General features: G+C 38.2%; 1 protein-coding gene across 4 annotated transcripts in view; it reads right to left on the bottom strand.

Moving 5' to 3' along the window:
* Positions 1–12,754: 12,754 nt before the first annotated feature.
* The window catches only part of ARHGEF3 (Rho guanine nucleotide exchange factor 3), a gene marked incomplete at both ends in the record, with an annotated part of 233,359 nt that continues 223,598 nt past the window's right edge, over positions 12,755–22,515 (bottom strand). For all 4 annotated transcript variants that reach the window (XM_084247482.1, XM_084247479.1, XM_084247481.1 and 1 more), the window contains 3 exons: positions 12,755–13,107; positions 14,842–15,028; positions 18,187–18,357. In XM_084247482.1, coding sequence (XP_084103608.1) covers positions 12,755–13,107; positions 14,842–15,028; positions 18,187–18,357 — 711 coding nt within the window. The remainder of the gene's footprint in view (positions 13,108–14,841; positions 15,029–18,186; positions 18,358–22,515) is intronic.

The raw sequence follows: 22,515 nt of genomic DNA, 5'->3' as shown, positions 1-22,515 counted from the left end.
TACTAACTGGGACTTCCTGTTGGGAATGTAAAATGATACAATCATATGGAAAATAGTTTAGAAGTTTCATATATAGCTATGTAACCCATCAAATGCATTCCAAAGTATTTACCTAAGAGAAATGAAAACATAGGTCTGCATTAGACTTGTACATGAATGTTCACAGCAGCTTTAGTTATTAGTTCAACACATGAATGAGTAAACTGTAGAGAGTAGAATAACATTCACCATAAAGTGGACTGTAATACTTATATATACAAGCTGAATGATTATTAAATGTGACGAGAGAAAGAAACCAAACACAAAACCAAACACAGAGTTTCTATGAAACTCTGAAAGAGTGAAACAATCTATAGTAACAGAAAACAGAACTATCAATATAGTCTCCTGGAGCTGAGGGCTGGGTGGAGAGTAGGTGGAGGCAATGACTGGGAAGGAGCATAAGAAAAATCTTTTGTGATAATGGAAAATTGTTCTCTATCTTGACTATAGTTGTGGTTTCATGAGTATAAATATTTTTCTGAAGTCATTGAACAATATACTTAAAATGGGTTTCCTTGAGTGTATGTAAATTATATCTCAATATATATGGTATAGATCGAAAAATAAATCTTTGCATAATCCAGAGATTACAAACCAAATATTGACAGACTGACTCATTCCTGACTTGGCCACCTGTACTGAGACTCAAGTTTTAGCACATGCAGGCCAGGACCCATAAGGTTCTCCTCAGACCTGTTCTCTAGCATTTACTATTCATTCTCCACACTGCAGCTGGGTGATCTTAGATCTAATCGTAGATTCATGTTGTGCATCCTTTACCCAGTTATCCCCAATGGCAACACTTCACAAACTGTAGAATAACATCACATTGATAACATCTGTCAGTGCTAATCAGATTTCCCCAGCTTTATTTGCGTTCATTTGGGTGTTTCTGATACCAATCCTGGATTTATTTTTAGTCTTACTGGTTCCTAGGGCTCTGTTCATTTCTTCTCATTTTTTCCCTGTGGTTCAGATAAATTCTATTGATCTGTCCTCAAGTTCCTGATTCTATTGTCTATCATCATCATTTACTATTGTGCCTATTCAAGAACTTTTTGTTTTAATTTCTGTGATTCTGTTCTTAAGTATTATACTTTCCATTCAATACGTTTTAACATATGTTCTATTTTCTTACTGAGATTTTTTATTTTCAAAATTTCTTACATGAGAATTTGTAATTTATTTTTGAAACACTTTTAGTACAACTGCTTTGAAATCCTAGGCAGAAATGCCAGTATTTGATTTACTTTGGTGTTAGCAACAATTGATTTTTTTTTTCTCATTCAAGTTGTAATTTTTCTGTTTTTGGGAATGACAGGTGGCTTTTTAATTCTATTTGGGTACATTTCTATTATATTAAGATTCTATTTAAATGTATTATTTTAGGGCCTCCCTGGTGCACAAAGATGTTAAGTTTTGCCCGCTGCTCCCCTCAGCAGTGTGTTTCAGTAGATCTGCCTGTTCTGCTCCCCACTCTGTCTCTGGTAAATCCTCTCACCCTTCACCCCCTGACCCCATGTCTCTGGCCTACACCCCAGCTCTTGTATGCATAAATAAATAAATCTTTTTTTAAAAAGATTCACCAGACACAGAGTGGGGAGCAGAACAGGTGGACTGACTGAAATAAACTGCTTAGGGGAGCAGTGGGAGAGACAGGAGAGGTCTGCTGCTCCCTGGCCATGGATTGAACTCGTGCTGCAGAGGATGTGGATTGTTTAATAGTGCTGAGACTTAACCCCTTGCACCACCAGGGAGGCCCCAATAAAATAAATCTTAACAAAAACAAAATAAAAATATTTAGCAGGCAATCACCCTGTTTAGGTCAAGTATACAGATCCTGGCCCAATTTGTGGCCAAAGACAATTTAATCCCAAAGACAATTTAATTTTAAGAATACTGGAATTTCTGGTGTTGATGAGGGCCCTCTGGTTGTTGCTGATGCCGCCTCATTGGGCAGGTGAATCTCAGACCCTTGAGGACAAAGGCACTACTTGAGCTGCACCATGTGTTATAGCAGGGTCCCTCTTACCAGTACCACCTGGTTACTCAAGTCTCTTGGTAAGGAAGTGGCATCCCAGGTTGATGGGTTGATGGCATCCCATCAACTTAGGATGCGACTTGGTACTTACTGTTAGCAGGCCTCAAATGATCCCCAATGTCAGTGAAGTCAAACTCACCTGGTGTTGTCAGAGGGACATCTGTTTGTCTAGGGAAGGAATGAGTCTACCTGGGCTGCCTTTAGTTGCTCAGTCAGGATATTCAGGGCATGGTCACCTTTTTCTGCTGGGTGGGGAGAAAGACACCCTGTCACCATTATTCCTCCAGTCCCAGGATCCCAAGCCAATTCACCTTTTTATTACCACACATCAGAGTTCTCCTTTGGTTATCTCTTGCATTATTTTCTGAGTTTATAGTTTTACTTAGTAGATAGTAATGGATCTATACCATTGTATCTGGACTAGAAATTTGGTTAATTTTTTATTTTAACCATGGTGGGGAACATTTTTTTAACTGTGGTAGATAACACACAACATAAACTTTACTATCTTCACCAGTTTTAAATTTAGCCCTTTGCATTCCGCTGTCCCCTCTCAGGGGACATCGGAATTCTAGCATATCACTCGGATGTCCCCTTTCAGGGGACATTGCAATTTATTAGTGATTACGGGGAATTGAGGTTATTTCAATGCAACTTTTTGAGACATGCATGTTTCCCTGAAGTTTTATCTTGAAATGGCACAAGAAATTAAATCAAAATATCGTAAAATGGTTCGGAGTGCAAAGGGTTAGTAGTGTTAAGTATATTTACGTTGTTATACAACTGATGTCTAGAACTTTATCTTGCAAAACTAAGTCTATACCCATTGAACAACATCCCATTTCCTCCTCCCCCCCAGTTCCTAGTAACCACCACTCTAAGAAGCTGAACACTTTTAAATACATTATGTAAGTGGAATCATTCAGTATTTCTTTTTGTCACTGTTTTTTCACCTAGTACAATGTCCTTAAGTTTTGTTCAAGTTGTAGCACTTGATACGATTCCCTTCCTTTTGAAGGATGAATACTATTCCATTGTTTAAATGTACCATGTTTTGCTTATCCAATTACCCATCAATGAATATTTGGGTTGCTTCTACTTTTTAGCTACTGTGAATGATGCTGCTGTGCTATTTCTTCAAGAAAATGCTTTCAATTCTTTGCATTATATACAAATGGGATTGCTGGATTAAATGGTAGTTCTAAGTTTTGAGGAACCATCCTACTGCTTTCCATAGCAGCTACACTGTTCTACATTCATACCAACAGTGCACAAGACTTCCAACTTCTCTACATCCCTACCAACACTTAAAATTCTCTTTTACTAATAGCCATCCTAATAGATGTGAGGTGATATCATTGTGGCTTTGATTAGTGATGTTGATCATATTTTCATATGTTGCTGGCCATGGTTAGTGTAATTATAAATTTGTAATAGGTGAGTAGAGTATCTCAATGTGGTATTAGAATATACTTGTGTGCCATCTATATACCTTTTTGGTCAAGTGTCCAAATCTTTTTGCATATTTTTAAAATGTGGTTGTTTTCTTATTAAAATTTCAGATTTCTTTATAAATACTGGACTCAAGTTTCCTATCAGAGATGTGATTTACAAATATTTTCTTCCAATTTGTGACTTGTCTTTTTAGTCTTATAACTCTCCTTTGTAGAGGAGAGTCTAATTTTATATTTTTCTTTTACAGAATGTGATTTGGGGGTATGTTTAAGAAATCTTTGCTTACCCAATATCTTAAAGATTTTTCTCCTGATTTTCTCTAAAGACTTTATACTTTTACGTTTATGTTGGTGGTTCATTTAATTTTTATATGAGTTCAGAATTCTTATTTTGCTGAATATAGATATCCAGATGCTACAGCATCATTTATTGAAAAGACTATCCTTTTGCCACTGAATTACTTTGCACCTTTGTTGAAAATTGTGTCAATTTGTTTATATTTCTGGACTCTATTTGGGTCTATTGACTATTTTTATGCCAGTGCTGTAGTGTTTTAGTTATTGTAGCTTTATAGTAAGTCTTATAGCATTGTATTAAGTTCTTAGAATAAGTATTTCAAGTTAAATTTTTTTCAGAGTTGTTTTGGCTGTTCTTGGTCTCTTAGATTTCTATATGAATTTTAGAATGTTTGTTGATTTCCATAAACAGTTCTTTTAGATTTGGATTATGTTAAATCTAGGGATTAATTTTGGGAAGAGCTGGCATCTTAATATTGAATGTTCTAATCCATGAACATGATATTTTCCCCATTCATTTAGGTTTTTTTTCATTAAAAGAAATCCCCAACATCTCTGCTTTTCATATTTTTGTAATATAAATGATATTATTTTAAATTCAAATTCTTATGCTTCACTGCTATTATAGAGAACAATTTTTGTATTTTTATCTTGTACCCTGTGGTTTTGTTAAACTTAATAGTTTTAGTAGTTTTGTATATTCTATAAAATTTGCTACATAGATGATCAAGTTGTCTATGAATAAAGACAGTTTTACTTCTTCCTTTTCAATTGAGATGTTATTTATCATTAAAGTCATATTTCACTGGTGAGGACCTCTGATACAATGTTGAATAGAAGTTGTAGGAACGAATATCCTTTTCTTGTTCCTATGGCAGAGGGAAAACATTCAGTCTTTCAGCAATAGAATGTTAGTCACAATAATGTGACAGATATTTATCAGGCAGAGAACATTTTCTTATATTCCTAATTTCCTGAAAGTTTTTATCAGGAATATATATTGGATTTTGTCAAATGCTTTTTTCTGTATCTGTTAAAATGATCATTTATCCTTTCCTTGCTCCCCCCTTTTTTGCTATTTTTAAATTTGGTCAACTAGGGCCTCCCCGGTGGCGCAGCGGTTGAGTGCTGGGTTGCGAAGCTGCGCGCGGCCTCTGCGGCGCCGGTTCGATCCCCGGCTGCTCCCCGGCCACCGGAGGAGGGTCCCACATGGCGCGCAGACCTCTCCTGCCGCCCGCTGCTCCCCTCAGCAGTGTACTTCGGTCCTTCTGCCTGCTCTGCTCCCCGCTCTGGCTCTGGTGAATTCTCTCACCCTCCCGCGCTTCTGACTGTACCCAGTGCCTGTATAAACAAAACAAACAAACAAACCAGCAAACAAATAAATAAAGCATGCCTCTATAAAAGAAAAAAATAAATAAAAATAAATTTGGTCAACTACATTGACTGATTTTTTTGGCTATTAAGTCAAATATTTGGTATAATTTCCCATCTGTCTTATGGACTTCTTTTAGTACTTCTTGTAGGGCTGATCTCTGGCAATGTATTTGTTCAGGTTTTTTTGTTTAAAAATAATGTTTTCTAACTTTGCTTTGGAAATAATTTTCTCTGGATATAGTATTCTAGGTTCAGTTATTTTTCTTTTAGTATTTAAAATTTTTCGCTCACTGTCTTCTTGCTTACCTTGTTTCCAATGAGAAATCTTAGCTATCCTTGTTACTTTGTTTGTAACATATGTAACATGTCTTTTCATTCTCAGCTTTTAAGGATTTTTCTCTTTATCACTGGTTTTGAACAAATTGATAATCATATGCCCTGGTCTTGTTTTATTCTGTGTCCAGCTTCTTGAATCTATGAGTTTAGTGGGTGTTTTTTTTTTTTTTAAGATTTATTTTATTTAAAAGATTTATTTATTTATTTATACAAGCACTGGGTAGAGTCAGAAGTGTGGGAGGGTGAGAGAATTCACCAGAGCCAGAGAGGGGAGCAGAGCAGGCAGAAGGACCAAAGTACACTGCTGAGGGGAGCAGCGGGAGGCAGGAGAGGTCTGCGCGCCATGTGGGACCCTCCTCCGGTGGCAGGGGAGCAGCCGGGGATCGAACCGGCGCTGCAGAGGCCGTGAGCAGCTTCGCAACCCAGCGCTATGAATTTAGTGTTTTCATGAAGCTTGAGAAAAATATTCATGAATCTATTTTCAAATATTTCTTTTGTCTTCTCTGCCTCCCATTCCTTTAGCAACTTCAGCTACATATATATCAGGGTGCTTAAAGTTGTCCCATGGCTCAAAGAATTTCACCTTTTAAAAATTCTCTTTTCTCCATATTTAATTTTGAATAGTTTATATTGCTTTATTATATTGCTATTCTTTTCTTCTGCAATGTCTAATCAGTCATTAATCCTACCCAGTGTGGTTTTTCATCTCACACATAGTAGTTTCTAACTCTAGAAGTTAGATTTGAGTTTTTGGGGCCTGTATCTTTCATTTCTCTACTTACCATTAAACACAGTTAGAATAACTTTTAACACGCTTGTCTGCTCATTCTAGTATCCGTGTCAGATCTTGGTTGGTTTCAATTATTTTTTTATATTTTCTCCTCACTGTGAGCTGCATTTTCCTGCTTCTTTGTGTGCCTGGTCGTCTTTGATTGGATGACAGGCATTATGAATTTTACCTGCCAGGTTCTGGGCATTTTTGTATTCCCAAAATTCTTTTTTTTTTTTTTAAAGATTTATTTATTTATGCATACAAGAGCTAGGGAACAGGTCAGAGATGCAGGGGGTGAGAGGATTCACCAGAGACAGAATGGGGAACAGAAAAGGCAGACTAACTGAAATACACTGCTGGGGGAGCAGAGGCCAGACAGGAGAGGTCAGCTTCACCATATGGGTTGCTCCCTGGCGGTCCGGGGATTGAACTTGTGCTGCAGAGGCTTCTGATTGCTTCATAGTGCGGTGCTTAATCCCTTGCGCCACCAGGGAGGCCCCCCAAATTATTCATGAGCCTCATTCTGGGATGCAGTTAAGTTACTTGGAAATAGTTTGGTACTTTTTGGTCTTTAAGACTTAACAGGTGAAACTGTAATTGTGTTTACTCTAAGGCTAAGTATTCCTCACTACAGAAATTCAACCTACCTTACTGAATACTCAATTATGATAATCTCCTAGGTTGCTTTGTGGGAAAAGGAGCTATTCCCAGCACTGCTTGAATTCCCTCTACTCCTTTGGGGGCAGTTTTCCCCCATTCTTTTTTTTTTTCTTTACTTGTTTGCACTGAGCTGCGTTCAGCTGAGTACCTGAGGGGGTTCATCTGAAGATTTTCAAGGTTTCTACTCCACACAATACTCTCCTCTCTGTCCTATAAATTGTAGCTGCCTTGATCTTCTTGAACTCTCAACAATATCTCCTTCATGCAGCAAGTTTATTGAACTCAGTCTAGGTTTCCCCTCTCTGCAGCACTGCCTGAAAATGCTTTCAAGGACATAAGCTGAAGCAATAACAGGCCTCATCTCATTTTTCCTTCTGTCACAGTCACTGTCCTTCATTGTCTGATGTCCAATGCCTTCACAAACATAGTTTCCTACATGTTGTCTATTTTTTCTTGATTGTTTCAGTTAGGAGGGTATGTCTAGGTCTTGTTACTCCATTATTTAATATTTAAGTAATAAATTTAAATATATTTAATAAAAAGGTATTTCCTATTTTTCTACATAATTGTATTAATAATGCTCTTCATTCTGTTGTGGCGATCTATATTGCCATCTGGTATCATCATAGTTCTTGCAGTATAAGCATTCTGATATGAATTCTTTCATCTTTTGCATACCTGAAAAAGTCTTCATTTTGTCTTTGTTTTTAGAAGATATTTCCATGTCTATTCTCAGAAAAAAATCCATCACAACAACAAGGAAATATAAACTCCATCTGTGATGATTCCAAGAGATCTTTCGGTTCTTGATCCATAATATATGAAAATAGAAAGCAGATGGTGGAATGATATGATGATGATATTGCTGATGACAGCACATGTGTATAATGTGCATTACATCAGGCACCAGAATCTATCAGAGGCTCAATAAGCTCAGCAACATATTCTAAAAAGATTATTTCGGAGAGGGCTTAGTAAGCGTCTTTATACAGAGTGGTGGGCAAGGGCAAGTATAAGACAAGGCAATAGCCTGACATTAGTAATAGTAGGGTTGTTAGCATAGTAGGCTAGAAGGGTTACCTGAACTCAGAGAGGATCTTCTTGGGAAGAGCTGTAACTTCATGTCAAGATAGGCAGCAAGCCCAAGGCAATTCTTTGAGGAGGAAGCTGAGGGATACACATTTCAATATTGCTCTTTTCCTTCTCACTGATCATATATGAAGATTCCCCTTTAGTCAAACACCAGCAGAAACTGCAACATGAGAGCCCATTAAGTACATACAAATCACTCAGGCACATAACTGGAAGGGGCAGGTAAAGAGTGGGTTTGGAGCGGTAACTAAAGCTATCTGGCACACCACCAGCAATAATGTTACTATTTTTCTCTCCAGATAAATGAACACCACAAGAAGAAAAATTCAACACATCTATGATACCCCAAGCTTAGAGAAGCTGTCTTCACTATCAAGGTAAGGAAATCTCTCCAGCAGGGAACAAATATAAGACTATTAAAAGCAGGGATAAAGAGATAAGAATATTTGAAAACCAATCCGGGAAGTAATGGTCCAAATCCAGAAGGTTCAAATTTTCTCTTCTGGAGTTCCTGAAAGATTAAAACAGAAAACTGTTGGAGAAAATGCCAAAGGGAAAAAATACAAGAAAAAACTCCAGATTCCTTGGATAGATAAAACCCCTTCATCCCGTGTGCTGTATGATGAAAGAAAAAGGACAAGGTCATAATTTTGAGAAATGTCATAACACCATGTACAAATTTGAAATTGATTATGAAACAACAATCATTCTTAATAGTTCTTAATGGTTTTCAAAGTGATCTCACACGCACTACCTCACCTTTTAAGTGGCCTAAGGGTTCACAGTGTCCTCGTTTCAGATAGATACACTGAACAGAACACCTGTAGGGAGACATTTTTCAAACTTTTCACAGATGAGAAAGCACAGTTCATTAATGTTTAGTGGTGTGTATATGAACATGTATTTGTAAGCAGATAATTTTAGAATGCATGTCCAGTTTCCTAGATGAAATGATCAGCTCTCAAATGCAGAGAGAACAGATCCTAATTCCGTGCTACTCTCCCAGGTCAGTTGGTGAATGCCTTCATCTGGGTAGATCTCTATAGCTGATTGATGTGCCAACTAAGCCTGCAAAGAGCAATGACTGTTTCGTAAATTCATTTGCACCAGTACCTTCTAGGTGCAGTGAAGACAGTCTCCTTGTGTGTTCATGTGGGTAAGGTTTTTTAGATTTTCATGATCTTCTGATTACTTCCGGTGGGTGAGTTTGGGCTGGAGTCACCGTCTTCAAATTCTCTTCCAACATTGTAATTCTAGAACTATATCAATGAACAATGTAGCATGAATTAGGTGAATCAACAGCATAATGAGGGGTCCAGTGGCTTTTTCTAAAATGTTGAAGGGAGTCAGGGAGGAGAAACAATCCGAGTGAAATTGTGTGGTCAGTTCGTCTCTTCATCAAATCTCTCAGAATCCTCAGGCTTTTGGAGAATTAGTAAAAGCTACACATGAGCAGAATGCAAATGGAAAGTTGAACAGTTTGTTCATGATTACAGTGGATTTCAGTTTTCTGTAACCAGAGACTTTGTTAGGACAGTACTGTTGTAAATAGTTTTGCATTCTTAGCTGCTGGAGGCTGTGCTAGGAATGGAAACTAAAGCAGCCAGCGGTGGTGACCACAACCCAGAAACTGAAACCACACTCTAATTTTGCACAAAATTGCTAGTTCTGGCTCTTTTCTTCACTTATGACTTTTCATCTAGATGTGTGGATTACACGCAGTTGTATGTAAAATAACATCTTGAAAACAGGCTGAAGAAAACCATTTAGCCCTCAGCCATTTGTACTAACCCACAAAATGTCAGTATATACATTATCTAATGGGTTAGTAGTAATATATCCTCTGTCAAACTTGTGCTATCAAAGTTAGCACAAGCATCAGAGTGAAAAATGAAGGGAATAACAGCAGAGACATGGAGGAAATTAGAGGATGAAAGAAAGGGGCTAAAGGAGAACAAGGAGTGAATTTTCACTTGATTTGAAAACATTTGGACCTACATTTTTTTTTAAATATTTATTTATGCATACAAGAGCTGGGGCACAGGCCAGAGATGCGTGGGCTGAGAGGATTCACCAGAGACAGAGTGGGGAACAGAACAGGCAGACTGACTGAAATACACTGCTGAGGGGAGCAGCGGGCAAGTCAGGAGAGGTCTGCTGCGCCATGTGGGTTTCTCCCTGGCCAGCCAAGGATCATCTCGTGCTGCAGACGCTGCAGATTGCTTCATAGTGCGGTGCTTAACCCCTTGCGCCTCCAGGGAGGCCCTGGACCTACATTTGTTTATGTGAATATCGTCACTAATCTGGTAATTAAAACTATGCTAAAATAACAGTAAAAGTTTATCATAAAGATGAGATGACAAACCTTGTTGGGCCAACAGGCTACTAAGAATTGGCCACTGATTACTTAAGCTACTTAACCTACTCTTTGGAAGAGTAAAACTAACCATTAATCAAAGAAAAGGAACTAAAATTCCACTAAAAATTCCAGAGTGAAATTTGCCTTTCAGCATTTAGCTCAAGTTGACCAACAGTCACCTATACTGACAGTGGGATTCAATGCTTCTTTTCTATACAATTAAGACTTATCACTTGACTTCATATTTAGTATGGATCCAAGATATGATTGCTTAAAAATAACTGAATATGCAATGAGTAATGCGCTTGATTAAAAAATAGATCTTAGAAATACGAGTTTTGCAAAATTTTTGATAGATCATAAAGCATTTATTTCAACCCTCACCCTATTTTAGAGTTTGTATTTGGGTACAACAAGCAAACATATGAAAGGGATCTTCCAGAAAGATAGCTGAAATTTGACATTTGTAGGGCAAAAACTGTACACAAAAAAGATAACATTTTAATGTAATTTATTTGAAATGCTTCCAGAAAAGTTTAAGGCCATTATACAAAAACATTCATTTCTTCAAAACATTCACTTTCTTCACAGAGGTCAACACTTAACAGACCTCTTTTCTTGACACACTGGCCAAAGTAGCAGATGATTTCAACAAAGAACTGTTCACTGTTTTCTTCACCATCAAAAAATGGTTCTTAGCTTTCTTCTGCTTTTATCTGTAGCATGTTCATTCACTCATTATATCAGCAACAACTTGAGAAACAAAGCAGTTTTAAATAAACTTGTAATAGAAAAAAAATTCACCATATTTAAAATCTATAAATACAGAAATATGTTTTACAGGGTAAAATTGACAATATTTTTTTGTTTTTGAAAAATAAGTAATATAACTTGTTTTTATATCAATAAATCTTGTCACACAGCTTCTTTGAATACACATAGTAGATGTACATAATAAAAGGAAAACATAGTATTTACTGCTTTTCTTTCTGTAAACTTGAAAGACACAAAAGATTAAAAAAAACTTTTTTGGCAATAATTTAGAATCATTACAACTAGTGCTGGTGTGGTATAATTTTGCACAGGTCATCTTAATATTTACACTCACAGGGATCTTTTCTGTGTATTCAGCTAATTTTTCTTCTAAGTTCTGCAATCCATCCTGCACTGTAAGTCAAGACTGGACAAAGAGGTTACTAACTTGGCTAACCGATCCTACCTAATCATAGGGTTAATTAAATTGGCCTCTGGAGAACTGTAATTATGATTCTGATCAGCAAGGAGTGAGAGACAGCAAACTGGTGACCCCAAACACAGAGCAGGAAAACCCAAGGCTCTGGCCTTTCCCAGAGGTACTGGGCCTTGCTTTTCTCTTTTAATCTTTCCCATATAAAGTCATGATAAAGCACTTCTTCCAAATTCTTCTTCTCACATGTTTCTGAAGATAGTCACTGACTCAGTCAGTCTCCTTTCCTCAGCTCTTCATTTATGCACTAGAAACGGAGTAGGCGCAGGTAGGTGAAACACTATGAACATGGGGCCCTCTTGTTATCCTGTGTAATTTTCCCAGCTCATGGAATTCTAGTCTGATGTTTTAGGCTAGTAAAACCTTTCAAAAGCAAGCCAGCAACTATGGCAGAGACCTTTTGGTGCGATGCACATTTAAATTCAAGATTCAGAACTGGCAGCTGCTGTTGTGCTGGTCCTTTCATGTCCAAATAGACTATTGCATCAATTTGCACTGGATGAAGCTGCAAGGTCGAGAAAGGGCTTTCTTTGCAAATATAAGCCTCCAGAATCCCCAAGATGTTTTCCGGCTTTCTAGTTGGATAACATTGAAATAAGTTCATTCCATGCATGGCTTTTTCCTGTTTCTCCTTCAAGTGCTATCAAATACCCACACGACTTCCTTCATGTCTTGTTTGCAAGGCTCTCTAATTTCCAAGCCTTCAGTTACCATGTCAAAGAGCTAGAAAAGCACTAAATAAGGACTCTTCCAGCAATCTACATGAAACAGTAGTTGAGAGAGACTTTTTTCTGTTATTTTTTTAAATCCAGCAGGACAATTGAAAGTAACTTGTTCAACTACCTCTCCATCCATTCAGACATTTGTGAATACAATACAGGTTAATGGTTGCCACAGATTCCAGCTCACACAGACATACTGGCAGTTACAGTACTAAGGACAAGGGCACAGATACAAGAGACTAGCTCAACACAGTCACAAAAGTATTAAAAAGTGCTTCTCCAAACCGTTCCATATGTGGAATGCAAAATACTGTACAGGTAAGACACAGGACTACTTTCAGGAAGTATGCATGCTTCTGTCAGACGTTGCTTTCAATGTGCCTGCTGTTCCCACAGGAAGAATCTGTCTGTTCCATGCGCTCACAGTCAAGGCTGACCTCACTTGTGTCCATACTACAGTCTGACTCACTGTCTGATTGGTCCATCTGCTCCAGTTTTGTTTCTCCCTGTGGTTCCCTGATCTCGGTGGTGGGATTTAGGAACGGTCCCTCGGAGTCAAGCACCCCAGCCTGCCCGGAAGCACAGAGAACTGTTTCTTTGGCTTGACGAATACAGTTGAGCCACTGCTGTTTGTTGAAGGTGTCATTGGCTTGTAGTGAGTGGGTCTGACTTTGGGATCCACTTTTGAAACTTACTCTGAAGAAGTTTTTAACTAGAAATGAAAAACACATGAGAAAAAGTCAGTAGACTGGTATTTTCCAGGCCAAAGATAGCATGTGTTGAGTACCTTTCGCAGACATCACTAATCAATTACAAAAGGTGTCCCACTGATCCAGGACATAGCTCAGCTTACCTATGATACTATTAACCAACCAGAGGAATCTAGCTCTAGCTGCCCTCAAAGCTAGCAGATGGGTACTAGTTTGGAAAAACTAAATGTTGTTTTTAAGGGACGTGGAATAGTGGTTACCAATGTTGGCTGGATATGAAAGTCCCCTGGGAAGCTTATTAAAAATGGGTCCTAGCTTTAGAGATTTGGATTCCACAGGTCTAAGGTGGGCCTGCTAATCTATACATTCAACAATTGCCCCAAGCTAGAGCTTCTTCAAGTTTAAGAAGATTTTTATAATATCAAAGCATGCCCATGCTCCTCCACATAATAGTACCTATGTATATTTAACATCAAATGATTGAAAAGTTATGTAAAGACACAGTTATTACAAGTTCAGTTTCATTTAAAAATGAAATTACATTTTAATGACCTCAACAAGCACCACATGCTACATGTTTAAAAAATGATAGTGCACAATGAGGGAGATGTTTTAATTAGTTTAATAACAACAACATTAACTGGCACTTAATGTGCCCTGCATGCCATGTGCAATGCTGTTCACAGAACATCTGTCTTTAATCCCCTTGCTCTAGTATCCCTATGACCAACAGCCTGGGAACCACTGCTTCTGATAAATTGATTCCACTCTTCTCCTGGGCAAGTGGCTTAACTCCTTATGTCTCAATTTCATTGTTTGTAAAATGGGAGAACCTTCCCTATACAATAATTATGCGGGACAAATGTGATAATACAGGTAAGTGCTTATATAATACCTGGCATATAGTAAGTACTCAAGAATTGTGTTACTACTACTATTATTACTACTACTGCTACTACTATTACCACCACCACTAGGGTGGAGGGACTGATGAGTAGGTAAGAGGTGGGACATATTAATTACTTTGATAATAGGATGCCAATGTTAATCCAAGAGGCTCAAATGTCATTATTATCAAAGAAGATTTTCTTGACTGGTTTGTCTAAAACCGAATGCCTGTTGCTATCCCTAACTATCCCCTTGCTGGATTTCAGTTTTCTGAAGAGCACCCAGAATATTTGTTTATCACCTATCTCCATCACATTTTAAGCTCCACAGGGGCAAGGAATTTAAGTGTTCCATTAATCAGTGTGTACTAGTGTCTAGAACAGTGCCTGACACATAGAAGACACTGTTACTATAGTTTCTCTTGGTTAATTCCTTTAGAGAAGCTCATTTGAGAAATTACTAAGGGACACTCAAGTCAGACTACCATTCTTATGTCTCTTTAGAGACAAGTCTGTTAATCACCATTATGCAGCTAGGCATATCTGATACTGAGCTTTCTTTTATGCAGTGGAAGGAGACAGAAAAAAAGGAAGCCCTCACCAGTTAGGTGCAATATCTTATTTAATTGTTAAAAATAATCATATGAAAATATGCATGTATGCACCCCCATTCTGCAGATGGGTTAACTCGGGCTTAAAGAGATTGAACAAGGTTACGTAATCAGTAAGTGATGAGACAGCATTGAAATGCTGTTTAACTCCAAAATCACAATTCTTTTCTTTTCACCAGTCAGCATTCCCACCATGACCAATGACATTCAACAGGTCAGAATGGATTGCCATTCATACTTCTCTCATTGTTGCTGAATGCCCCACGGAGGGAGCCGCCCAGCCTCACTTCTCCATCCTGCAGGTCTTCCAGCAGGAGGTCCTTCACAGGGATCGGCTGCCGGTACAACTGGTAGCAGAGCTGCTCGTTGTGGGTGACAGCTCGTGTGATCACAAGCACTTCTTGGAACAGGAAAACATGTAGTTTCTGGAAGAGAAGAATCCATAGGATTTCCCTAAGCAACAATCTAACCAGTAGCTAATTAGCAATATCTGTGGATAAGAGGTCCTTGAGTCCAGGTTCATTCTGGATTATGAATTCCCAGGCTCAAATCTACCTCAAGGATAATAGAAATTGGGTAGAGTGAAGGCATTTCCAGATCCAACTTCATTCCTACAAGAGTGCCTTCCTAGGGTCCCACTACAGAAAGCCTTTCTGCAGACAGACATCTGCAAACAGGGTGCACTATTTAAATTGGAAGGGGCACTATTTAAATTGGAAGTCACAACTTGAGTCCAGACACACACAAACTCCAGCTCTGAAAAAAAAAATGAGAAAGGGGAGGAAAATGAAGAGAATAATGAAACGGAGGGGGAAACTATTTGCCCATGCTTTGTTTTTTGTTACCTGATAAAATTCTGAGAGATCAAAATGAAAAATTATCTGAAAGGATGAGAGTGGTATATCAAGGTCTACCATTAATCTTTGCTATCAAAACCCAGAACACTTGTTCCGTCAACCACAGAGCTAGCTAATTATCAAATTCATCCAGGCACTCCTAACTCAGAATACTGCCCTTTACAGAGGAAATCAGAGCATGCTGCTATAGACTCAAAGGCAGATGATCAAAGAAGTTGTCCTTCTCAATTAAGTTTATTGGAATTTCAGTTCTCTGAAGAGGTAGTGCTTAACTGATGTATGTGTCGTGCACAAAAAAAAAGTCTCAAAAACAAAGGCTTGCCTCAAATCACATCATGAAAGCAATGTTGCTGGTGAAGCTAGGATAAATTGGCTCTGTTTAAATCCAAATGCCAGACTATCCTTGCAGTTTGGAAATGATTTGGGATTGAAGTGAAAAAAAAAAAAGTAAGAATTTTGTAGCTGGGTCCTGGTTTTCTCATGGATATATTTGAGTGTCAACCTAGGGGTCTCAAAAAGGAGACCAGGAGAGCAGAGGTAGAAATTCACATAGTCATCTTGATTTGGGGCAAGGTAAGAACATTCAACGTTATCAGATAATTTTATGTTTGGGAGAAAGAACCTTCTGGGTCCCCTAACCCTCACCCTAAGACACATACACACAGACTCCTAGAAAAACTAAAGTTCAACCAAGTGTTGGCTGGCAGAAACACAAATTATGATTCTATATGGGGGAGGTAATTTAAGTACATTTTGTTTGTAAAAAGGTTTAAATGTGCCTTTAAAAAGATAAAGTGCTGAATAATCAGGTAAAGGGATTTTTTCAGGAGGGCGTCATCTTTTTAAAATCACCTTTAGAACTCTCCTACATTGCTGGTGGGAATGCAAACTGGTCCAATCACCATGGAAAGCAGTGTAGAGGTTCCTCAAACTACTAAAAATGGAGCTACCCGATGACCCAGCAATTCCACTCCTAGGTATCTATCTAAAGGACACAAAAACATTAATTCAAAAGGACACCTGCACCCCTATGTTTATTGCAACACTATTCATAATAGGTAAGATATGAAAATAACCCAAATGCCCAATGGAATACTGTTCACAATCAAAAACAAACTCATGTCATTCGCAGCAACATGGATGGAGCTGGAAGGGATTATGCTCAGTGAAATAAGCCAGAGGAAAAAGAAAAATATCTGCTGGTTTCACTTATAGGAGGAATACAGGGGAACCAAATAAGGGATCAGGAAAAAACAACAGCAACAATAATAATTTTTAAAAAATTAGTAGGCAACCATAAATCAGAGATATTCTGCAAGGGAAGGGGAGGAGGAGGGATCAAAACAGGGGAGAGAAAAGCACAAGGGACTATGGAGATGGTTCACGGGTGAATCGGTGGTAGGGAATTTTACAGGGATTACACTTAAAAGGAGAAAGCATACAAGCATACATTGTATCAAAATGAGCAATGATGTAAATATATGTGTGTGTGTGTGTGTGTATCTATATAGATAAACATATAGATATATGTAGCTCCATTTTACATATATATATATATATTCACACACACACACACACACTAAAATCACCTTTTATTTTCTGGTATAAAAGTGGAAGGAGATGTTAATCTATATTTGTCTCTAAAGGTCATGAGCAAATGAAATAAAAAGTTGGCACCCTTGGGCCTCCCTGGTGGCACAGGCGGTTGAGCGCCACACTGTGAAGCTGTCCACAGCCTCTGCAGCGCAGGCTCTATCCTGGCTGGCCTGCGAGAATCCCACATGATGGGGCAGACCTCTCCTGTCTCGCCCACTGCTCCCCTCAGCAGTGTATTTCAGTGGATCTGCCTGTTCTGTTCTCCATTCTGTCTCTGGTGAGTCCTCTCACCCTCCCGCGCATCTGGCTGTACCCCAGTTCTTGTATAAATAAATCTTAAAAAAAAAATTAAAAAAAACCCCACACAAACCTAAAAAAAAAAAAAAAAGTTGGCACCCTCTATTATTTTTCAAAATTATCTCTGATTGTGTACTCTGAATTTAAGTTATATATAAATCAAAATAGATGTTTACTTTATTTGCTCTTTTAAAATACATGTTTTTAAAATTTTTATTTATTTATGCATACAAGAGCTGGGGTACAGGCCAGAGATGCGGGAGGGTGAAAAGATTCACCAGAGACAGAGTGGGGAGTAGAACAGGCAGACTGACTGAAATACACTGCTGAGGGGAGCAGCGGGTGAGCGAAACAGGAGTGGTCTGCTGCGCCATGTGGGTTGCTTCCTGGAGGGCCAGGGATCAAACTCGTGCTGCAGAGGTTGCGAATTGCTTCACAGTGCAGTGCTTAACCCCTTGCTCCACCAGGGAAGCCCACTTTATTTGCTTTTGATTCTTTTTTGTTTTTCTGTTTTTTTTTCTTTTTTATATTAACTTCCTTTGTGTTCTTTGTTTTATTTTTTCTTTTATGCTTTTGTTTTCTTCCTTTTTAATAATTTTACTTTATTTTTATAGATGTTTATTACATATACTTCATAATTAGTATAAAATGTATATAATTGTATATATCCTTATGGATATATTTATATATACATGGGCCATTATAACATGAGACACTAGGAAGGCAATTTTTCATCCTGGATAGGGAAGATAGGGTAACAGGAGACAGAATCAAATGGATTAAGTGTTAGGGGAGGCCCAGAATGAGACCCTTGAAGGAAAGTAACCACTTACCACACCCCGGTTGTTCTTCAGTTCACCATGACAACACAGTACTCTTGAGTTGTCAATCAGGGAGTCTTTCTGGCCTTCTTCCAAGTAAAGAAGTCGCTCTTTATAATAGCGGCATTCAGATTCTCCAGTCTTGGTGTTGATTTCTGCCACAATTCCCTGAATGATGTTTATCTATGGAAACAAAGACAAAGTACAGGGAAGTAAGCAAACTACCTACACCAAGTACCAGGGGTTCACCCTAGAAAGTCACCAAGATGCATTTGAATCTAATTCTAAGATACTATTATCTAAGTTTCTGCTTTGGAAAAGGGAAAAATTGCTTTTAGTATACTGTTTCTATTTGTACACATAATCAAATATATATAGTATATATAAAAGTCATGTTGAAACATAATTTTATATGAGAGGAAGAGATATTAACACATAGCCTTTGATGCATAGGATTGAAAGCTACTGAGCTCCATGTTGTACTTTTTTTTTTTTTTTAAGATTTATTTATACAAGCACTGTGGTACAGGCCAGAGGCGCAGGAGGGTGAGAGAATTCACCAGAGACAGAGAAGGGAGCAGAACAGGCAGAAGGACTGAAATACTCTGCTGAGGGAAGCAGCAGGCGGGACAGGAGGGGTCTGCCACACCATGTGGGAATCTCCCTGGCCAGCCGGGGGATCGAACTTGTGCTGTAGAGGTTGCAGACAGCTTCACAGTGCTGCACTCAACCCGCTGCGCCACTGGGGAGGCCCTCCATGTTGTACATTTCTTAAAACATGCTTACAGTGTTGAAAACATAGGCATATAAAAAATTTGGTCAAGGAGAGAAAACACAAAGCAGAAAGTAGTCCAGAACAGGGATTTTAAACAAAGTCGAAGGTCTCTATATATTCACTCTAACCTACAAACAGTATTTTTTAATTGGGTGAGAATAAATGGTTTGGCTACCGCTTTAGTGACAAAACATAAATGGCTTTATAAAGGACAGAAAATTAGGAATGGAAAGAAAGGACACAGGAGTAATGATAGGACAGTTTATCTATGTACACTCATGCCCTTGCCTACAGCACATATAAATAAGTTAGGGGTAGAAGGGTTTCAAAGCAATGGTGGGTAGTGTTACTAATAGAAAATGAAGCAAAACAAAACAACAGCACAGATATGATCAGTGGGCATTTATTCTGATGGGTTGCTGTCTTATCACATAATAGGTCTAAAAACCAGAAAATACTGGAAAACAAAGGAATGAGAAATTCACTGAATAAAAATACAAAGACCCCAATCAAAGGCAAAGTGATAACTTCTTCAGCAGAATGTTCTTTCCTCCACTGTTGAAAAGGTTAACAGTCCCATCTTTCTTGTCGCAATGTTAACTGAAAAGAACTCAACAGATGAGAAATGTTAATAAGGCCTCTTCTTGGTCACATTTGCTTAACAGAAAAGCCAATTTCTGAGAAGCAAGGTTTGAAAAGAGACCAACTCAGCAGGAAACTACCAGATCGTGCAATATGTTAAAGTGATAGTGAATTCAAAATTGTGATTATTTTTCACATGCCAGTGAAATGATACTTTCTGTCCAAAGCAGCTGAATGAAAACTTCTACCCATTTATAACTTTGGCACTCCCATGCAAATTTGACAGAAGATCTTACAGCTCTGAGTAAAGTCTGGTAACTCTGTTCTATGGACAGATACATCATCTGTACACTTTTGTAGATATTAAGAGCTTCAAAGATCATTTACTAATGCTTTTACTATTCCCAAACATTGGTGGTAGCACTACTTTGATAATTTAAAAAACCCCACATTATCTTTTTAAAAAATACAGGCTCTTTGTGTCAGAAAAGGGCTATTTTGAACTTTGATGTCAACCTAATATTGAATATAAATCTTGTGAAATTAAATTTTATGGACAAAAACCAAGTAATAAATAGAACATTTTAATATATTTGTTTTTCTCCCCTCTCAGTTTTTAAATATGAATATTCACTATTTTAAAACAAACAAAAATTTCACAAAATATACTACAGCTGTGGCTCATCCTTCAAATTAATTCACCTAATGCAGGCTGAGACTCTTCAGTGTCAGACTAGATGGTGGAATTCAAAGAAGTGAGACAGGGTCCCTGCCCTGAAGAAGCTGTAAAATATGGGAGAGGTATCTAAGTAACTGAGCAATTGTTTTATCTCTACTTGCCCTTTTAGCTTACTACACTTCTAATATGTAGTGGAATTCATACCTTTTCCTTGCTTTTAAAAACCTTAGCATTTGTTGTTGTGACTCAACTTATTAGTTAGTTATTACTAGGTGTGCCTCGGTAGCTGGAATGAACTAGCATTTGCGTCACTTTTCTGAATTTCCTGCAAGTATCCAGGAAACAGAAAGATGCATAATAGGCATAAAGATGTGTTCACTCCCTAATTTAACTCAGGAGCTGGATAGCAGAGAGGGCATATCACATGAAGATTAATAAATCCAAATGCCACCCTGATCCCCTAGGTAGCTTTCAAAGGCTGTGCTTTCTCTGGTATTTGAAAAAAATATATAAAGAGACAAAATAATGGAAACAACCATTGTTATTTCATAGCCTGCATGTACATTTCTACAGTAAGCCTTGGTCTGCTTTCATTTATTAAAAATACTGTTTTGTATTTATGGCTGCCTGTAGAGTGAGTTTACTTTGTAGAATTTCAGCGAGAAAAAGTAACATGTAGACGGTTACTATAGTTGTACATTTAAATTAAATTTATTGTTGCCTCTCTCATCAGGGTTCAAACTAAAAGGAAACAACTAGTAAAAAGAGATGATGAGATACAGCTGGTAACAGAACAGGGCTTTAAGCCCACACATGCTAGAATCGTCATCCTCAAAGTGGCCGCTGAAAGCCCTGTCTGTCTAGTCCCTCGTGTGGTAATGTCATCTATTTGTTGGCTGCTGACATGAACCAAGAAGAGCAGCCTTCCCTGTTGTGGCATCAAAAGCATGCCTATTCTTCCCATTGATTGCAGTGTTTTTTTTAAAAGGAGTTGGGGGAGGGTGGTGGGCAGAGAGGAGAGATGGTCTAAAGAAACTTTTTCTGGCTGAAACAATCCTTGGAATTAAAAATACATCTCTGGAATATCTAAATATCCAAAGTCCTATTTGTTTTTTTTTTTTAAAAGATTTATTTATTTATGTATTTATGCATACAAGAACTGGGGCACAGGCCAGAGGTGTGGGGGTGAGAGGATTCACCAGAGACAGAGTAGGGAGCAGAACAGGCAGACTGACTGAAATACACTGCTGAGGGGAGCAGTGGGTGAGCCGGGAGAGGTCTGCTGCGCCACATGGGTCAACCCACATGGCTGGGGATTGAACTCGTGCTGCAGTGGCTGCGGACAGCTTCATAGTGTTGCGTCCTAAGCTCCTGTGTCACCAGGGAGGCCAAAGTCCTATTTTTTTTTTTTGTAGGACCCTCACCATTGGCTGGGGAACGAACCGGCGCTGCAGAGGCTGCGGGCAGTCTCGTAGCCCAGCACTCAACCTCTGAGCCACCAGGGGAGGCCGTCCAAAGTCCTATTTGAAGAAGTTTTCTTTTGCAGAAAATTTCTGTAAATCCTCCAAGATACTATGGAGAAATTCTAATAAAGATGTGATAGCTTAAGTATTGCTTTAAAAGCAAGACCGTTTTTTAGATCTAATCCTAGGATTGAATGCTTGGTGTACGGATAATTTACTTAGAGCTCTCTGTATTTTCCCTTTTTATAAGAAAACATTTTTCAAGGAATATGCAAATCAACTTCCATTGGTACTGTGATTTTATGTTTATGAAATATTTACGATGTATCCAGCAGATAAATATTTCTCCTCATCTGGGGTAATACTAAAAGGATTTTGAAAAGAAGAGGAAAAATTGCTTTGCTGACATTGTGTAAATGTGTGTTCAGAAGACTTCCTTTGCAGACAATTTCGAGTGCAGGTATAACATAATTCACACACAAACTGCCTAAATACCTAGGTGGAAATGGACCTTTTGAAAATGGCATAATATCCTATGCACTGAGGGAAACTAGTACATCTTTTCATATTGTAATAATTTTCTTATCTGTTTTTAAATTCAAGCTAGCTCTCTGGGCTTTTTAAACAAAGCAGTGTTTGTTCATGCCGCACATTTAAAAAAAAGAAATCTTTACTATAAAACCCAGAGCAGGCTCATGTGCTTCAAAAAAGTGATTATTTAGACTAGCTAGAGCTCCCTGTTTTCATTCCTGCAGACCACACACTTGCTCAGATGAAATATGGAGAGGAGACAACCTATTGCAGTCTTCCCAGTAATAAAAACAGACGAAGTAAGATGGCCT

The sequence above is a fragment of the Talpa europaea genome (assembly GCF_964194135.1).
Source record: "Talpa europaea genome assembly, chromosome: 11".
NCBI lineage: Eukaryota > Metazoa > Chordata > Mammalia > Eulipotyphla > Talpidae > Talpa > Talpa europaea.
Note: the sequence above shows the minus strand (reverse complement) of the source record. Positions and strands in the feature narration are given on the sequence as shown.